The 18,742-nt window shown below is 39.7% G+C and overlaps 4 protein-coding genes across 7 annotated transcripts in view; all 4 read right to left on the bottom strand.

The window, feature by feature from the left end:
• Positions 1 to 18,742, bottom strand: part of si:dkey-245f22.3 (uncharacterized protein LOC492819 homolog) — a 351,352-nt gene that overhangs the window by 303,831 nt on the left and 28,779 nt on the right. The gene's annotated exons all lie outside the window — the stretch shown is intronic.
• On the bottom strand, positions 1,499 to 7,341 carry LOC129355496 (muscle M-line assembly protein unc-89-like). Of its 4 annotated transcripts, none has more exons than XM_055025115.1 (5): positions 7,149 to 7,341; positions 2,565 to 4,230; positions 2,186 to 2,491; positions 1,744 to 2,094; positions 1,499 to 1,656 (listed from the first exon to the last, which is right to left on the bottom strand). In XM_055025115.1, exon 2 carries the CDS (start codon positions 4,220 to 4,222, stop codon positions 3,005 to 3,007), a length of 1,218 nt encoding a protein of 405 aa, XP_054881090.1. In that variant the 5' UTR covers positions 4,223 to 4,230; positions 7,149 to 7,341; the 3' UTR covers positions 1,499 to 1,656; positions 1,744 to 2,094; positions 2,186 to 2,491; positions 2,565 to 3,004. The 4 variants fall into 4 exon arrangements, with proteins under 4 accessions (XP_054881090.1, XP_054881085.1, XP_054881071.1 ...); XM_055025110.1 differs by having other exon boundaries at positions 1,499 to 2,094; positions 2,186 to 2,246; positions 2,407 to 2,491; XM_055025096.1 differs by having other exon boundaries at positions 1,499 to 2,094.
• On the bottom strand, positions 8,723 to 13,632 carry LOC129355635 (PRA1 family protein 3-like). The gene is made up of 3 exons (XM_055025230.1): positions 13,394 to 13,632; positions 10,810 to 11,027; positions 8,723 to 9,762 (listed from the first exon to the last, which is right to left on the bottom strand). The coding sequence occupies exons 1-3, from the start codon at positions 13,570 to 13,572 to the stop codon at positions 9,587 to 9,589; spliced, it is 573 nt and encodes a 190-aa protein (XP_054881205.1). The 5' UTR covers positions 13,573 to 13,632; the 3' UTR covers positions 8,723 to 9,586.
• Positions 15,173 to 18,695, bottom strand: LOC129355646 (PRA1 family protein 3-like). The gene is made up of 3 exons (XM_055025235.1): positions 18,543 to 18,695; positions 17,050 to 17,276; positions 15,173 to 16,479 (listed from the first exon to the last, which is right to left on the bottom strand). The coding sequence occupies exons 1-3, from the start codon at positions 18,692 to 18,694 to the stop codon at positions 16,343 to 16,345; spliced, it is 516 nt and encodes a 171-aa protein (XP_054881210.1). The 5' UTR covers position 18,695; the 3' UTR covers positions 15,173 to 16,342.

The following is an 18,742-nucleotide window of genomic DNA, read 5'->3' as shown; positions in this document are numbered from 1 at the left end:
TCCAATTTTTTTTCTTCACAAACCAACAACGTGTGTTTTTACACCGAACGGGAGCCACAGCCCAGATTATGATGTAATTACATCAGATTATGCAGCATATCGTCTTCATTCCAAACACATTATTCCATGAAAACACGCTACCATGATGGGGTTTGTTTAAACAATATCAGTTTCTGGACAGAGAAATGAGCTGAAGGCATCCTTCTTCTCTCTTGTCCACAGCCAATCAGATAGCTCATCCCACATCATGAAGGTCCTGGAGAGACTCCCTCTTGTAAGCAGACCAGCTCACATCAGGACCCCCAGCAGTTTGCTTATCGCCGTGGGGTTGGAGTTGATGATGCCATCAGACACCTGCTTCAACAAACCCACTGCCATCTGGTCCAAAGCAGGCAGCGCAGTGAGGATCAGGTTCTTTGATTCTCAGGTGCATTGAACCCAATTCAGCCTGATCTGCTGTTAGAAGCTCCTGGAGACACAAGTGGAGGCCCCAACAATCGCCTGCATCTGTGACAACCTGACAAACAAACCACAGTTTGTGAGACTGAAGGACTGTGTTCAAAAGACCCCTTAAATATTCTAAGTTTAAGTACTACTGTTCGTGTTAGGTGATTTCTGTTCAGCGTTACTTTTGCCACTTCGGGCATACCGTAGTTGGGGCGGCGATGACGTCATCACATCGCCGTAAGAAAGAGAACCGTTCCTGATATCGCAGGGGGAGGAGGGGTAACAGAGCCACTGTGCTGATACGTGAGAGGGGCAGAATATGTGTGATCGCCCTATAAGTGTGCGTTATTGACAAGTAAGTTACGATATTTGATTGTTTACTGAAGTCAAATGAGTGATTTGAAGTTTACTCGTTAACCGTTATTTACCGTTAGGTCCGAGCTATCGGCTATATGTGTATTGTAGAGCGCTGTGCGATGTACTTGACAGGCGCAGAGGCATTAATATTAGTTCATTTGTTTTAGTTCGCATATGAACAGTGATTCTGATGTTAAGCTTGTTTAGGCTTTATTTATTTCCTTCGTAGTCTATCTAAGGTGTAATAGTAATGTGTAATGATAGAACACCTGAAACTTATTTCTGTATTTCTGTTTATTCTAGGAGACCACACACACCTACACACATACCTGAAGCACCAACTCACACTCACCAAATACACCTTGGTGCCCTTTTTGTTGTTGGATTAAGATCTGTAACCTAACTTGGAATACAGAAAGCCACAAGGAACCTGCCTCGTGTCTTCCTTCTTCCACCTGCTGCACCTCATCTGGTCCTGAACTGAATCCAGTCTAAACAGTGTTCTGACACTCGAGGTTGAGAGCAGTGATGAACCTGAACAGTGCCTTTAAATTAACACCAGCCTCAGCTACAGACTGTGTGTCTAACCAGGTGGCTAGACACACAGTGGGAACGCCCACGCACAGTGGGAACGCCCACACACATTGGGAACGCCACAGGGCGCTGTACTCTCACCATTCCTTTTCACTCTCTGCTGTTCAAACTTGCAGCACAAGTCCGACTTCTGTCATCTACAGAAATACTCAGACGACTCTCCAGTTGCTGTATGTCAGAGAAAGACAAGAGGCCGAGTACAGTGATCTGGTGGACCACTTTATGGCATGGTGTGTGGGAACGATCATCTAATCTTAACTGTAAACAAAACAAAGGAGATGTTTGTTGATTTCCCCTATTTCCGTCACGGGAGAAGATGTGGCGGCGGTTCAGGAACATCAATACCTCGGTGTTCGTCTGGAACACAGACTGGACTAGAGACGCAAACAGGGAAGCCGTTCATAAAAAGAGACGGAGCAGACCGCACTTCTCCAGGAAGCTAAGATCCTTCGAGATCTGCAAGTTGCTGCAGATCTTTTGCGTCTGCTGCTGAGAGTGTCATCTCTTCTGCCAGGCACCTCCAAAGGCTCAACAATCTGATAAAGAAGTTTGGATTTGTTCTGGTTCTGTTCTGGAGACGATGCAAAGAAGGATTCCCCATAAGAGTCAGGAAACGTCATCTCTAGATTTCCTGCAGGATTTTCTGTGTCTTCTCTCTCCTGATTGGTTCAGTGCTGTTGTCTTGTCTCAGTGATGCTGGGGAATCAACACATGATCAGACACGCATTTCTTCATTTCTGTCCAAATAAAATATGATTGAAAAGAGACTTTCTCATCATATCCTCACCTTTTCCACAATCTGTTACCACCAGTAGATCAGCAGGTCTTCTTCTTTAATTGTTGGTCAACTCAAGTCATGTGACATGAGTTGACAGAGAGATGAAATCAAGAGAAAATACAACAGAGTTACAAAAGGGAACATGGACAGAAGAAAGAACAGTTTTGAAATTTGACCTCAACTTCATCCACATTTAAAACTGTTAGCTGGGTAAAAATAAGTTTCCTTACTTTTTTCGTCAACTGGGTTCTCTTCTCTAGTTCTACCTTACTGGTGGTGTTGTAGGTGGAGGTTTACAGGCTGACGAGGTCCAACCTAGGACGATCAGAGAATCAGAGATCTGCCACCAGCAGGAGGAATCATGTGAAGGTGGAATGCAAGACCTTACAAGCGGTGTGGAAAAACAAGGGATGCAGAAGGCAGGAACCACATGAACAATGACGAAAGTATCCAGCGATGATCAACTAAAACCTGAAAGATTAAAAACTGGGAGAGCGGATTAGTAGAGGAACAGTAAAGAATAATTTACTGCACTGGAGAGCACCGTGTAGGGAAACGCCGCGATTACACCCTGAAAAATGGGGGAGTTGAGAGGAAGACACAAAGACGAAGGAAAACCCGGCGCAAGGTGCTACCTGAGACTTCCTCGGTCCTCCCAGAATTCTTAACATCTAAAATGTTAAATCTAGCGGTGGGATAGAGAAAAGCCTCGGCGCAAGCCACTACCTGAGGCTTCCACAGGCTTGCTAGAAAGCCATCGGCTTTAATAAAAAACAGCAGAGAAATGATGATGACTTCCCAAATTGGTCTTCAGTGATTGATCCCAATCTAATCTGGGTCACTTGGCAACTCGTAACAAGGTCGAAACCAGACGGGCCTGGAACTCATTCTTGCTGTAATCCCACTAGATGTTGAAGGTACTGGTTCCTCTTCTTTGTCCCCTTCAGTCTTCACACCGAAACGGAAGTCAAGGGATGACAAAGTTGGATTTTCATTGTGTGTTGACGGTGAAGGACTGAAAACACAGGGTGACTCAACAGGACGTTTCCGCGCAATTTTGCAAGAGGGACTGAGGACGGGGGATGACGCAGCACGACGTTTACGCACCATTTTGGAAGAGGGGCTGAGGACAAGGGATGACACAACAGGATCCTCACTGAGGACAGGGTGGAGCTCCTCTTCATCAACAGGGTCCCTGGTCCTCTTTGCTGGGGGCTGTTCTTCATCAACAGGGTCCCTGGTTCTCTTTGATGGGGGCTGTTCTTCATCAACAGGGTCCCTGTTCCACTTTGCTGGGGACTGTTCTTCATCAACAGGGTCCCTGGTCCTCTTTGATGGGGGCTCCTCTTCATCAACAGTGTCCCTGGTCCTCTTTGATGGGGGCTCCTCTTCATCAACAGTGTCCCTGGTCCTCTTTGCTGGGGGGTGTTCTTCAGCATCACTGTCCTTTGTCTTCTCTGTAGTGGTCCTGGCGTGACCAGAAGTCAAAGAAGCCGCGTCCTCTTTCAAACCTACCTGATGATGTTGCAGGTTACCGATAGGTCCGGAGTCCTCTTGACGCAAAATATGCTCTTCCTGTTGGTCCAGTCCAGATGGAAATTCAAGTGAAGTACAGGGAGCCTTGTCTTCTTGGGGCTTCTGAGCCACCCCAATGTCACCCCAATTTGGGGGAAGATGCTCAAGCAGGGGTGACGCTACATCTGCACGGTTCACTGTCTGACTGCTGTCACCGGAGCCCAGCGGACCAACCATTGAATTTATGCCCCACAGGAATTTAATACTTGGTCGAAGGACCTGGATAACCTGAATCCGGGATTTAAAGTTATCCAGGTCTTCATTACCTACCTCATCTTCACTGGAGGTGGTAGTAGAGCTACCACTGGAGCTGGTAGCACAGTCCACAGACTGCGGAGGTGTACTATACCTGAACTCCTCTCCACGGTCTTCAGAAACCTGGCCGGCTTCATTTACCAACACCCTACCTTGTTCCTTACCGATGTCTGAGTCTCCCTCCAACGTTGGGGATCCATCTTCTGGAAGCGCCATGGTATGGGCTGTGAAGGGGAAAAACAAAGCAAAACAAGCTATAATTCAGTATCTTGAAAAAAAAATTGCTAAACTCCAAAGCAATGTTTAGAGGGAACATTGAAATAACAATACAATAACCCAGGTTTGTGAATGTGTTTGTTTTTCTTAAATATATTTAATTAACAATATTATTGCTACGCCAGATGTGATTATACAACAAGAACGGGAATTAAGAGATAAAATAAACAAAGCTTTTGCTGTTGTCACAAAACAGCAAAAAACAATTTGAGATAAAAACCAGAACACACTCTAAAACTCAATGATCAAACGCGTATTGACAAATAAACTTGTCTCAGTTTGTTTGAGATAAGATTGATTGATCAATCAAGATCCTACAAAATATGACTGTTTATTTGGTTTATAAATCCATATCCAGTGTTAAAATGGTTATTATATTTTGCCTGGAGATAAGCCAGACAAAAATAATTAAAATAATAATCTGCATATTCTTTCAATATTGCAATCTCCATGGAGACAAAGAACATCAACAAAATGGATTCTCTAAAAGTCATTCTCTCAAACTAAAAAAGTTTTCCAATCACCAAACCTCTATTAATATTGCTGACTCTTTCTGAAAATGTCATCAGCGTGAAAATGTATTGCAGCTCCAAACATGCAAAGGACCAAAACAGCTAATTATTCAAAACTCCTCTTTCTTAGAAAAATAAAACTAAACAATAAGTTTAAACATAAACTAAATTACTTGGAAATAACACAGGATAATTATACATCTAAAAACTTTTCTAATATTCAAGCATTTTAAGGTTTTATTTCAAGCAACGTAACCAAGGAGATCAAATGTGTTATTGAGGCACTTTTTGAAACCTGGACCAAGCACTGACTTCTTATTCCAAAGATCTGAATAAAATAAAACAGAGCTTCTAAAACCAGAAGTAACTTTTTAAACCACATAGAGAGTGTTAAACCCCTGCAATGCCCCCAAGATTTGAACTAATAAAGGAACTGAGATAATAAGTTTTCTAATGAATTTTAACATTCAAGTAACTTCTGAAAATGACATGTCATTAAAATGCAATGGAATAAATGGCTGTTTTGGTCTTGAGTAATTACAATAAATTAAATAATCTAGTTACTTTGTGAAATCAACAGACACACATTGATTGCTCTGTAATGAGTTTTTATACGAATAAAGTTGTGTGTTGTTATTTAATCAACGTATCCATGGAGACTACATACACCACATTTTTCAAAAAGCTGGTTGCAAAACTTCTTTCAAACCAAAACAACTACAGTTGGCATTACTGGCATTTTCTAAAATGTCAAATAACCGGCATATGAATCACAATACAAATTCAGTTAACTCGCAAATATGTTGCAGCCAAAAAATGTCAATTACACCTTCTTAAACGAAGAGTCGAAAGTCATCAAAGCTGATTTTAACCAACTCAAATAATGTTTTTTTTTTTTAATTAGTTCACCCATGTAGAAAAAAACTAACAAATATTAATGTCTGTAATTAGATAGAAGGAGGCACATGTTTAAAAAGGGTTTTCTTGATTTTTCTTATTAAAGTCATTGTCACCAATGTCTCCATGGAAACTCAATGTGCTTGTCTGGGCATTTTTCAAAAAAATAAAAAAAAGTGGACAAAGAGCCATCCAGTTTACCAAGAATTAGACTCCAAGGTCATCAAAGCTGATTTTCACAAAGAAATCAATATTTTGTTTGTGAAAATCAGCTTTGATTGGTGATCACTACGACTATACAGGACTCATTGTCTATTAATGGTCTATCATTAATGTAAACACACTTATAATGCTAATTGCCAGGGCGACAGTGGTCGGTTTGCCCTGCATCTGTCCGTCTCTGCCATTGTGTCCTTGAGCAAGACACCTCTCTCACCTTTAGCTGGAGTTTATCGCTGGCAGGATACGATGTCTGTGGCTACAATCCATTAGTTTATTAGCATCAGTGTGTAAACGTGTGCATGAATGGAAATTTTATGAGTGACCTGATAAACCGCTAGTCTGATGGGATTACCATGGAAACCAAGTATGTCTGTCAGGGCATTTTTCAAAAAAAAAAAAAAAAAGAAAAAAGTACAGCCCAAAAATTGGACAGAAATTTGACTGTTTTTTCAAACCAACCTAACAATTTTTCCTCAAACACTAGTGTTAATATCCCAGACATTTATCCACAAATGTCAATGTGCTAACACATAAGTCACAAAACAATTTAAATTAACTCACAAATTTGTTTCACCCTGCAAATGCAAAAGAGCTTTACATTTCAAAGAAGTCATCAGCATTTCAAGTCATCCAACCTAATACTCTTACATTAAATATCACCATTTTTGTTTTTTCTAATCAATTCAAACAAGTTTCCTGCCAAAGCAAAAAAAAAGAAAATAAACAAAACAAAAAAAAAACAGATTAACATGTCCCAATGTTGAAAAAAATAATGAAACTAAACAATTAAAATATAGGCTATTATTAGGGTAAATACTATCTTTTTTATGTTTCTTAAAAATAATATGAAATATTTGAGGTATTTCATTTCGCGTATCCATGGAAACTGAGTGTTTATGGGCATTTTTCAAAAAATAACGGTCAAACCAGGCTAATCTTTCAGGAATTTGACATTAACTTAACTATTTTGACTATAATTCAGTAAAATACATTTATTTATTAAATCACTGCAGCACAGTTTAACTTTCCTGACATTTCCAGTGAAATTTAGTTAAGAAAAAGGCTAATTAGTGAAGAAAGATAAAATGCTAGCAACGAATGCTACTCGTCTTTTTTTCTTTCTACAGCAAAATTTCTTTAAAAACACCCACAAAAAAAATAAACTAAACAAGTCACTAATATATTTGTAATAACTTGCTTTCGTTTATTAAAAACAGTAGAAGAATGACTTTAACCTTCCAGCCGGTCACCCTCCCGGTGCTTCTCCTGGCCAGGAACCGTCTTTCGCAGGTTTGTTTTCCACGGGCTTCTTTAGGAAGTGCGTATTTCAGCAAGCTCTTCTTCAGCAGGTTTCAAAAAGCAGACTTCTCGACAAACTCAAACCTTCCGAGGCTGTAAATGCTTCTTCAGGCGTCTCTCTCAAAAGTCCAGTCGTAAAGGGGGAAGAACTCAGAAGGTCGGCGTCATTTATAGGGTTGAGAACGCTGACGTGGTTTCCATGACTTCCATTGACGATCGCACCGCACTGGCGCGTGAGAGGAATTGGACCACAAATAACGCTGCTACCACAAGTATCGCGTTGTCTTGTTTGGCTAATGCTATTACTTATTAAATATTATCCACACTCAACAACCTAAGCAAAGAATCTAAACACAATAGTCGGCCGTCACCTTTAGGAAGCAGTTTAGGCCCTAATCTTTTAACCTTATGGTTAAATATTTGAGTCAACCTCCTACGTTTGTCATTAAAATGCTCTTCGGCAGACATTTGCTCATAAACACAAAGGGAGCGGACATTTCATTCAAGCTAGCCCGATGAGCTACGTTAGCTTTGACATTTCACATGGAGAGACCCATTAGAAACAACAACAACAAAAAATCATTTTCAAACCACATTTTCAAATCATTGAAATTATTTTTTCATTGCTAAAACATGGTAGTGGCAGTATCACCCTGTGGGAGCGTTTTTTTTAATTATTATTATTTCTGCAAGAAATAGCATCGGAGTCGTGAAAATAAAAACTGGACAAAAATCTGCTAAACATTATGAATTGTGAGCCTGTGGCAGAGATTCACTTTCCAGTAGAATCCAATGGCTTTTAAATCAGAGCAAAATCTTGTCAGAATAGTCTAAACAAAGTCCTGACCTCCATCAAATGGAGAATCTTTGCTTACATTTAAAAATAACTGTGCTCAAAGAACTATTTTGCAATAAAAATAAATAATAATAATACACTCTGTCCCTTTAAACTGCTTTAAAACACATTGAAGCTGATCAGAATGTGAACAAGGTGAATGCTTTTGTGAGGCATTACATGGAGTAACTTTACTTACCGGAACAGTATCAATATCAGAATACAGATTTTGTAGAGGATGGTGGGGGGGGGGTTTCTTTCTGTCTGCTGAGTCGACAATGACACACACCTGTTGAGTGAGCAGCAGGCTGCGGCGAACACACACACACACACCCACACACACACATTTTCAGCTGCTGCTCTGGGGAAAAACAAGGGCCTCCACTGTGCCCTCTGAGACATGACTTTACTTGATTCTGTTGCCAGCGGTGCTTATGTTTACTCCAAGTTTCCCCAATATGGATGATGGGATGAGGCAGCAGGGGACGTAAATCACAGCTGTAGCCCAGAGGGAGGGGGCCACTAAACTCAACAGAAACACTGGAGATGTAGAAACAAGCCTGTGTTGGGTTTTTTTTGGGGGGGGGGGATTTTACACACAAATGTGTTGAAAAGACAACCCAGAATGTAAGACGTGACAAACAGTGAGCCATTATATACACATACACACACATATATATTATATATATAGAGAGAATTTATTTTATTATTTTTTTAATTAGCTATCAGAAAAAAAATTACCACCATGTTTTCCCAGGTTTATTTCTTTATTATTATCTTTTTTTTTCCCCCACAAGTGTATTCTTGTTATCCGGACTCCATTTTCGACTGAGCAGCGTCAAAGTATCTGATCTGAGTTCAGGGCCTTATTGACAGCAGATGAATCCACTCTGTCAGAAATGCGCGGCCATTGATTAGCATGTCAGATAAGTGTGGCGTTAGCTCATCATCCATCACCCGCCCGGCACTGTCGAGATTAAAGAGGTCAGGAGAATTCCTTTCGAGTTTTCCCTTTCAAATATTGACAAAGTGATCAGACTGAAGTCAGAGCGGGGCTCGCTCTTCTTGCATGATTCTCTTTTGTTTTGCATCTCGCTGGTTCCAGTCCAACTCCAGACTGATGTAAACAGTTCTCCGCCAAAACGTGAAGAGCTCTCCTCCTCTGTGAACTCGAAGAGCTCCGTTGACTTGGCAGTGGCGCGTGTTGAGCGAGCGCTTTTTCAGCCCTGGTTGAAACTGCAAAAACATGCGAGCCACTTTCACAATTCCACTAGAGTGCACACGGAGGACTTTGCGAGACTGATTAAACGCAGATTTCATAAACGAGAGGTTTCTCAGTTTGCAACGGGACACAATTTGCATAGCTGCACGGGGGACGGGGAGGGAGAGAAGAGAAGCATCCCTGACAAGTTCTGACCGGAGAGTCACAAGATACCCTGAGGAGATAACGTTTGTTGGTTTGCTTGACTTTCGTTTATCGTCAACATGCCAGACAGTAAAGAAGCTTAAAAGTTGTTATGTTTTGCAGGAACATGGCAGCTACTCCTTCATTTTTCCCTCCAGGAAAGTCTGAATCTTTTGGAGGTTTTCCTCCTGCTGTCCCAGAGCCTCCAGCAAAAGGCCCATCGGAGATCTCTTCAGCCCCGCGCCTTCCATCTTGTTCTCCATCTTGTTCTTCATGTTGCGCAGGCGAAACGAAGCGTGTGCGACTATCACTGCGGAACAGATAGAAGTAAATAAATCACGTTTTAAAAGTTGACATTTGGCAAAAACAAGCTCATAAACAAACCCAGAGAATGATCTGATTCAGGGAGAATTGAGGCTGTGTTTACACCAGACTGCTGCCTGTAAGCTGCTGGTATTTGCCGGATCTCGAGTCGAGAAAAGTCCGGCGTTTATTCGACGAGACGCCTGCAGTCGGCCGTAGCTGCCAGGCCAGGTCACTAAACGGCGCTACGATTCCAGAATGCCGAAACAACCCTTCACCTTGACCTCCATGAGTAAAGTGCTTGTGCAAGTCGTGTTGAACTGAAAAGGTTAGAAACGCAACAAAGCGCCGTACTGTCCGCCATTGTTTTAGTTGTTATCTGCCCGGGCATGCGTAGAATAAACCCCGCAGCTGCCCGTTCTGCGCCCGAGTGTTGCATAAAAGTTTTCGCAATCTTTTTTGGGCCAGCGGCCCCCTATCCATTATCCAGGTCCCTCATCGAACCCCATCAAAGAAACTGATGGGGTTCGGTGAGGGACCTTTACACTGAATATTATTTTATTGTTAATATTACTATCACTTGTTTCTGTATTTATCGTCAAAAATGATTTCCCAGAGAACAAAAAAAGCAAGGTGAATAGAAACTAATTTTTAAAATTCAAGTTTAAATCAGCAGGCCCGTCAGCAGCCAGACAGAGTGGGAAAAAAATATTCTTGTTCTGTGGAATTTTCTGATGTTAGTTGCTAAATTTTGCACAAATTTCATTCTCACTAAAAGAAAAAAACAGGGTTGAATCAGCAGATTAACTTTCAAACCTGCTGATCAAAAATAATCAACTGGTTTGATTATTTTTTTAGGCACAGTGATAGAGACCCTTATGTCCTTGAAAGAGGTTCAAGTCCTGCCCCGTTGACCTTTGCTGCCTCTGACAACCTGACCAGTGTCAAACGCCACTAGAAACCAAACTTTCAAAGAAAAAAAATGTTTCAACCACTTTTAAATGACATAATAATCCATGATCCAGTGTTTCATGGAGATTCTCCATCAACTTACAAGTCAGCGGTAAAGTGATTGCTGTCATAAACGTCATGACACTGCCGAGCAGAGAAATCAGCATGTAGCTGGCCACCATGACGACGATCACGAACGCCGTTGGGTTCTGCCTCTTGAAGTTCTTGATCACGGCTCGGTTCTCTCCGGCCCAGACGGAGCCCAGGAAGACGGCCGACACCACCGCCGCTGCCGTGAACATCCCCACCGGGTTGAGGAACCTGCAGGACCAAAGAGGGCCACAGAAGGCAGGTTAAAGGCGGCTGCGATGGCGCGTCCACTGTCTCCATCTAGTGGTTAGATGTTTGAATTACAAAAACAACATGCTCCCTGCACGTTATGACAGTTTAAAAGAAAGCTGGAATCTGTAGAAAGCTATTTAATAATTGATTAATGAAGGATGTGAAAACCTCACTAGAATGTAAATAGTACTTTTCCTCAGTTCTTGTCTCATACAGATGTAACGCATTGGTCCGTGCGCCAAAGCGCATAAAATGCATCCATAGGGTCATTTCATTCTCACTGAAAGAAGGAAACAGTGTTGGATCAGCAGATTAACTCCAAACAGGTTTGATTATTTTAAGGGGATCAAGGTGTGGAGACAATCACATGTACATAAGTTGCTGCACACAATTACGCAGCACAATATAATTGTGGCACAGCACTTTGGCTCTGATGGAGAACATCGCCAATGGAAGGATTCAGAGGGAGCGATTGATCATATTGATCTGCTGGGAAATGGTTGATGATGGTTGATTAGCGTTTAGATTGCCTTGGACTGATTATCCTGGAGCTGTGCGCAAAACTTGAGAGCCATGCGGTTCCGGTACCGGTCCAGCTGGAGTCGTCCTTCAAAGGAGCCGCCTGCTTTGTGAAAGCACCTTTATCATCTACATGTAAATGTACAACTTCTGCACACGATTCTGTTGCTGTTCAAACAGGCATTTGCGGGATCTATTTATTTATTTAATTTGGATTTTTTTTTTCTTCTTTAAAGTGTATTATTTTTGTTTTTGTGAGGCGGCCTTGTGCCCCAAAAGCACATTTTACATAAAATATAAAATTATTATTATCAGAAATACTCACACTGCAAACAAGACGTTGCCATGGTTATTGCTTCACGTGGTGCCAGACTTCCAGGTACTTACACTTATTTACATGTGTATTCACGGGTGGAGATCAGCAGCTGCGCTCTATTTCCCGGATATCAGGATTTATAAAGGAAAGGTGGGTTGCCATGTGCGTGCACACGGCTTTATGCATCACTTTTCAAAATTTTCTTCCATACTCCAAGTTTTAGTGTGAAAACTGCGCACTCTTTTATGCTTGAGGCCCCAGATAAAGCCAGCTTTGTGCTCTGTGACAGCAGCAGCGTTGACACTCCACCACCACCCACAGCTTCTGGCCAAGTTTATGACCTCTGTAGAAAGAACCTCAAACCAAAATAAGGACAAGTTTATGCAAAGATTTTGATAGTTTAAAGCTACATATATATATTTTTTAAGGTACAATAATAGTGGAAAAGAGCTATAGAAGTTTTAAGGAAGGAACATTTTTAAACTTTTTTCTGCAAATGACTGAAAAGTGTAGAGGGTGGATGTATGCAACCCTCTACTGCATTTCGAAGTCTAGCCCGACTGAAAGCGACTAATAGACGGCCATCTATCGAACCTGGAAAGCTTTGTTGTGGTCAGATGAGGGAGAATTTACGATCTGTGTTCGATGAATGAAATGGCGTTTGGTTTTCTGTCAGAATGACTGTGCACTTTGCATGTTTGAAAACATTTTATGTGTAAAAGGACTCGTCTGGTGTGCCGACTGATGCAGCGGGGAGAACAGATCCACAAACCCCTTATGCAGTTACTTTTGCTGAACATTGAGTGAGGGAGACGTTTTCTCACAGCATGAGCATGGCATCAGATGGTTTACTCAAACTAGTAACCCCAAAAAATAAATAAAAAGTTAATGTGTCAAAGTTCAGATTTGCTGATACGGAAACTGCGAGTCAAGATGAAGTCACTCAAGCAATTTTCCAACGCTGGATTTGGACTCTAATGGAACAGCTGATTGGTCATCAGCATGGCATTCTCATTGGCTGAGGAAGCAAAATGCGTGACTCACGTTTCACGACCAACACCCCAGGTTAGTACAAGCTTTAACTCCAACAAATTAACAACAATCTTATCTAACCTCCTGTGACACACAGGAGGTTAGATAAGATTGTTAGATCAATTCCTCAACTAGCTGCAGACATTTGGGCCCAGACTAGTCCTGTCTGTTCCTGGATTTCACACCAAAGCCTCTGTGTCTATTATCTGTAAATGTTAAGCACACGACCAGTTCTCAAATTGATCAACTTTTAACCTGGGGTATTTTTAATTTTTTTTTCCAAACTCATTTTGTTCTCAAACAGCAGCAGAGTTGCTTTCCTGCCTTTCCTGATCTTTCTAGAAGTAGGTTAAACCCTTCCTTATGCCAACAAGGTGAGCAGACTGAGTGAATACGACACAAGACAACACAACACAATACAATAAATAAATAAAACACAACAGACTTACAAAACTTTTTACTGTATGGCATCTCTTACCCAACAATGAGGAACACAGCAATGGCGAGCACCAGGTAATTAGACTGATAATAAAGCAGGTTGCTGACAACTCGGTTGTTCCACCTTGCCATGTCTCCAAAGTCCGGTTTGGCGAACCTTTCCGAGCCGGGGAAGAAGTCATCCCACGACCTGAGCGGCGCCAGCTCGACTTTAGCCATTAGAGTCCTGCGGGTTCGTTTCCTCTGACAGCTCAGCACTCAGCGGAACCAAGAGGAAAAACAAACACCCGAAACTTCAAGACAAATCTCGCGAGAGCGGGTTTGCCAGCTCATGACGTAGCTTTGAAAACCTCCCTCTATTGGTCGAGAAGCGCACGTCTTTTTGCCATAAACTAAACTAAGAGGCGCATGAGCGCTGAAGCAAACCAACTCGTTATGTTTTCTGTATTTTTTAGTGTCCGGTTCTAAGTTGTTATTTCTGTTGGATTTTCTTTTTGTTGTTAAAAAATATAGGAACAAGCGCCGTGTTAGTTTCGACTTCCCATGCGACGCGTCAGCGCATCTGCCATATTGTGAGTGTCAAGTTATCGTTAGAAATTATCAGATGTTGGGTTTTCTGTGGAAAAGAAACTAAAGTATTTGTTTAAATGAGTTTCAATTACCGTTTGAATATTAAAATGTAAGTAAAACGTACTAATAAGACCGACTGTGTTTAAAATTGACCTCAACTCACAGAGAGAGATCTGAAAATGAAACTAGGTCATTCCATAATTGGAGAAATAATCCCTTTATTTAATCATTTTTCTAGCATGCTTTAAAGAATAAACTTTTAAATAATTACTAAATACCAGAAAAATCAGTTGTTGTCTCTTTGTTGTTGTTGTTGTTCCTTCATAATCAGAAGTGTACATACATTTCCTTAGCATTTAGTTATGTTTCTGTTAGTAACATTTAAACTGTATGAATTGGGTCAAACATGTTGGTTATCCTTCCACAATCTTTTCATAGTGGTTTACTGGAATTGTGGTCCATTCCTCCTGAAAAAATATCTTTAAAATAATTCCCAAAAATGTTTTAAAAGATGTTGTTAATGAAGCAGCTTAAAACTCATGGCATTATTAATCTGGACCTTTTCCAGATCTTTGAAGATGATAAAAAAATATATATATATATAATCAATATTTATGGCAGCTCCTGCTCTCATTATACGCCACCATGAAACAGCAAAGACATTTAAGATGGCTCCAAATAATGCCATGGTAAATGGATGACTCCTGGGACCTAAAGTGTAAGAGATAGAGAATGGTCTGTTCTGTGTTTGCAAATGTGGACCAAGCTAGTTAGATTTAGATAAAAAGAAGATAAGTGCTATGAACTAGCACATATTCTTTGGGCTGCACTCTTCTCCAAGTGGATTCTTGTTACCTGCGGTTTCACATGTAATGGAATAGAAAAAAATTCCCCATCAGAGCAAGTATGTAGTCCAAGTTTACAGTTTTATTGACTGCAAATTAACCCACTCTGTCAAAAGAACATTCACACAGCTCTATAATCTACTGCAAGGTCACTGATTAAAATTTAGAACGAGTGGAAGGGAAAGAACATTTACCCCATCCGTCACCCAGGAGACAGCTCAGATAAAACACAGGAGAGGCAGGAGAACTCCTGATAGGCATCATGGCTTTCCTTTGCAACCTTTCCAGATGGTGACACTTGCAGCAGAGTATGTTGTGTAAACTTCAATCTCTATTAAAAGGAACTTCGAGTGTAAATCGGTGGAACCGACGACTCAATGAGACGAACTGAATGCAGATTTGTACTTTTATGTTCTTTATTTATGAAGCATACCGTTTTAAGAGCACACAAACATGTTAAAGCAGATCTTGGAGAGAAAAACAAAAGATCTTGTTTATTTTCTGAAAAATAGCTCCATCCCCATCACCTTTATAGCATATTAAAGGACACTGTTGAGTTTTTTATTGGTAACATTAGTTACAGACAGCATCAAAACAGAGAATGAGGCAGGAAAAGTCAAGGTCTGGTCAAATGCTCTTGATGCAAATAAGATGGTGCTTTGGTCAGATGGGACCAAAAGTAAACATTTTGGCCAGCATACAAGAGAATATGTTACAGACAATCAAAACAGTAACCCTGAATGCACCATGATGAAATATGGTTATGGGGATATAATGCTGGCGCAAAGTCCAAACCTGAATCCAACTGATAATCTGGAAGTCTCCATCCAATTAGGTTGAATTTAAAATTATGTGGAAAACTTTTCATCTCTATATATCTGACAGAGACACACCTTACAAGATTTGAGGTTGAGTTAGAAAGTGTGGTGAGCAGTTCTTGCGTTCAACCTTCAACGATCACATTATTTCTTATTTCATTATTTCTTCTAGTGGCACTTCACCTCACAAACACTTGTTGAACAGTTGATATTTGTGGACCGTGTGAATGGAATTCCGCCAATTTGTCAGCATTCGTGAAATTAACAAAAAAAATTAAGTCTTTGAAAAAGGCAGAGGGATCAAAGAGGTAAACCAAAATATCATCTGCATAGAGTGAGGCATTTTAGTGTTTTCTGTTGCTATTGATAGAATTTTTTAAAAATATACTAATCTTATGTTAGTATTTTCTAAAAGTGTTTCAACAGAATTAAAGAACATTATAATGTCAAAATTGGTTAGCCTTCATTGTATTTCTTTTATGCATTAAATTACTCACGACAAGCACCGACATGCACAGATTAATGTAGATTTCTTAACCAAGAAGCCTGTAGCTGTGGTGCACATAACTGATTTAGTGCAGGACAGAGACGCTCCTCAGAGCCGTGGAAAACATTCACCAGCAGAGATGCTGTTTGTCAGTTACAGTCAGTTCCTTAATATCAAGAGAAAAAATGTAAAAAGATTAGTAAGCACAGAGAAAGCATTTTTGTTTCTTCTGGGGGGAAAAAGTGCGTTTTTCAATCATTCTGTCTCCTTTATTTGTTTTTTTCCCTTTCTCTCTCACGAGCCCTTAATAAAAAGCCCATCGGTGTCCCCTTCAGATCCTGAGCTTCTTTAACGCACGCCACCTCGTTCATGTTGCGGTTGCAAAGGGAGGCATGTAAAAAAGTCACTGCAGTGAAGAGAGAAAGGCAAATGCTAATGTTTGCAATTTGGAAAAAATATAATTCATTGATCATTTATAACTAGTTTAAACCTGGTATAATTCAAGATATCGTGTGTAACGTTTGTTTTTTTTATTTATTTCTTTTGTTCAAACAGATAACAACGTAAAAATTGAGTTGCATCTCCAGTGCCAACTAAAAACAACCAATCAGAGCCAGGAGGCATATGACAATTTTTTGCCATGCTGCTCATCCATTGGCCATTAGCACATTTAGCAGTGGGTACATGAGCGTGATACACAGCACTAAGTCACGCCTCCTGTTTCTGACTGGTTGTTTTTGGAGGTGCTTTTTTTCAGACTATCTGTCTCATCACATATTGTCACCACATGAAGACAGTTTTAACAAATATGTAAAAAAAAACAAACTTCTTTATAAAAGTTACATACTTCAGCTTTAAGTGTAAATTTAAAACATATTTTACAAATCATAAATCATTACATTATGCTTTATATTTTATTTATTTATTTATTTTAAAATTTTTATTTAGTGAGACTAAAACAACACAGTGAACTTACCGGCCAGGAATATAATGGTTGCTGACAAAAATGTCGTGGTATCGACACGCTCACGAGCCGCTCCATGAGCGCCTATAATGTCGATGATCAGAAACGTTATGGGATTCCTTCTCCTCCATCTGGCAATAAATGGCAGTACTAAGAACCAACATGTGAGCCAACGTGTGAGCAGAACAACAAACAACATTGTGAAAACACCGTTGCCCACTCCCAGCGGATCCTTGAACCTGCGGGACAACACAAAGGAACATGAGCGCAGTTTAAAAATTCTGTGGTGTTCATGAAACGTCAGTGATTTGTTCCCATCTAACTACAAAAGTTTTAAGTTTAACTTTGTCTACCTTTTAGAGACAAAAAACAAACTACATCTTGTAGTTAGATGATATATCTACAGCAACATGTCTCCTTTTTATTTATTTATTTATTTTTTACCAATTTAACTATAAACCGAACTTGACTGCATCGTTTTACAACTTGGATTACTTTTTAGTCTGCACTGAGACATTTGTAGTGGGCTGGCATATAAATGAACCGAGTTCAAACAATTTTGTTTTTCTTTTTCTTCTCCCATGTTCTTGTCCAAGCAGTGTAACAAGCAGAACAGTGTCTGAGTGCCAAAAAGGAGCTAACAGTTTTACTTTCACAAGTGGAGCATTATTGTATTTGCTGTGCTTCACTTAATGTAGACATATTTTAAAAATAATTTGCTTTGTGTTACTTTAGTAGTCTTTCTGATTGTACAGGCATGCACTTTCATATTACTGCAAAAGACTTTGGAAACTTTATTTAGAATGATACAGTTTACTTTACTGACAGTTTTTCTTTTTTTAAATAATATATATATATATTTTTTTACTTTTTATAAGGTTATAGCCAGGTGTTCATAAAACCTTTAGAAGGTTTAGAAATTATTTATTAAGTCTTCAAATCAATTTTTATTTTATTTTAACAGTAGCATCAATACTTTATACTTTTAAAAATAAATAATCCTGTGTCATTGTACAGATTTTTTTTCCCTATAAGACGAATACAGTTTTGTCTCATGTTTAAATGAATAGTGAAATGTCAGTCTGAGAATTTCACTAGAATTTCCCGGTCTAGTAGCATCCTGGAGCTACTAGATCACAGACCAGTTCTTCAAGCTTAAGGATTTCCTTGGAATTAAGTAATGACCTCTCTTTCTGGATCAGTTTGTTTCCTCCTTTAACTTAAAAAAAAAATCCATCCCAGTTTTATGTATTCAATTATTTATTTAATAGGAAAAATAGGTTCAATTCTGCTTTACAAACGAGAGGATAAACTTTATTAATATATAATAATAAAGTTAATAATAAGTTATATATATATATATATATATATATATATATATATATATATATATATATATATATATATATATATATATATATATATATATATATATATATATATATATATATTTATATATATTTATTTATTACAAACAATAAAAGGATGCAGTGTACATTGCTTACCCTGCAATGATGTAAACAGCAGCACCGAATGCCAGATAATTAGTCTGGTAATAATATAGGTTGCTGTTTAGTCTGTTGTAAAAGTCGGTGAAATTGGTCGGTGTTTTCCAGGCGGGGAAGAACTCTCCCCATGGCCTTAACGGCGGCGGCATCCTGGAGCTTATTCCTCTCACAGACTGCACAGACTGCGGCGCTTGAAA

Source organism: Poeciliopsis prolifica, unplaced genomic scaffold (assembly GCF_027474105.1).
Source record: "Poeciliopsis prolifica strain line A6 unplaced genomic scaffold, Auburn_PproV2 SCAFFOLD003, whole genome shotgun sequence".
NCBI classification, from domain to species: domain Eukaryota; kingdom Metazoa; phylum Chordata; class Actinopteri; order Cyprinodontiformes; family Poeciliidae; genus Poeciliopsis; species Poeciliopsis prolifica.
This window is presented reverse-complemented; position numbering and strand designations above follow the sequence as displayed.

What these genes read in the sequence shown, in the direction of transcription:
- LOC129355646 (XM_055025235.1), bottom strand. Translation starts at nt 18,694, where the DNA reads ATGCCGCCGCCGTTAAGGCCATGGGGAGAGTTCTTCCCCGCCTGGAAA. An exon ending in GCTGTTTACATCATTGCAGG is followed by an intron (nt 17,277 to 18,542) that starts GTAAGCAATGTA and finishes GTTGTCCCGCAG; the next exon opens with GTTCAAGGATCCGCTGGGAG. An exon ending in AACCATTATATTCCTGGCCG is followed by an intron (nt 16,480 to 17,049) that starts GTAAGTTCACTG and finishes TCTTCACTGCAG; the next exon opens with TGACTTTTTTACATGCCTCC.
- LOC129355635 (XM_055025230.1), bottom strand. Translation starts at nt 13,572, where the DNA reads ATGGCTAAAGTCGAGCTGGCGCCGCTCAGGTCGTGGGATGACTTCTTC. An exon ending in GCTGTGTTCCTCATTGTTGG is followed by an intron (nt 11,028 to 13,393) that starts GTAAGAGATGCC and finishes TTGGTCCTGCAG; the next exon opens with GTTCCTCAACCCGGTGGGGA. An exon ending in AATCACTTTACCGCTGACTT is followed by an intron (nt 9,763 to 10,809) that starts GTAAGTTGATGG and finishes TCTGTTCCGCAG; the next exon opens with TGATAGTCGCACACGCTTCG.
- LOC129355496 (XM_055025096.1), bottom strand. Translation starts at nt 4,222, where the DNA reads ATGGCGCTTCCAGAAGATGGATCCCCAACGTTGGAGGGAGACTCAGAC.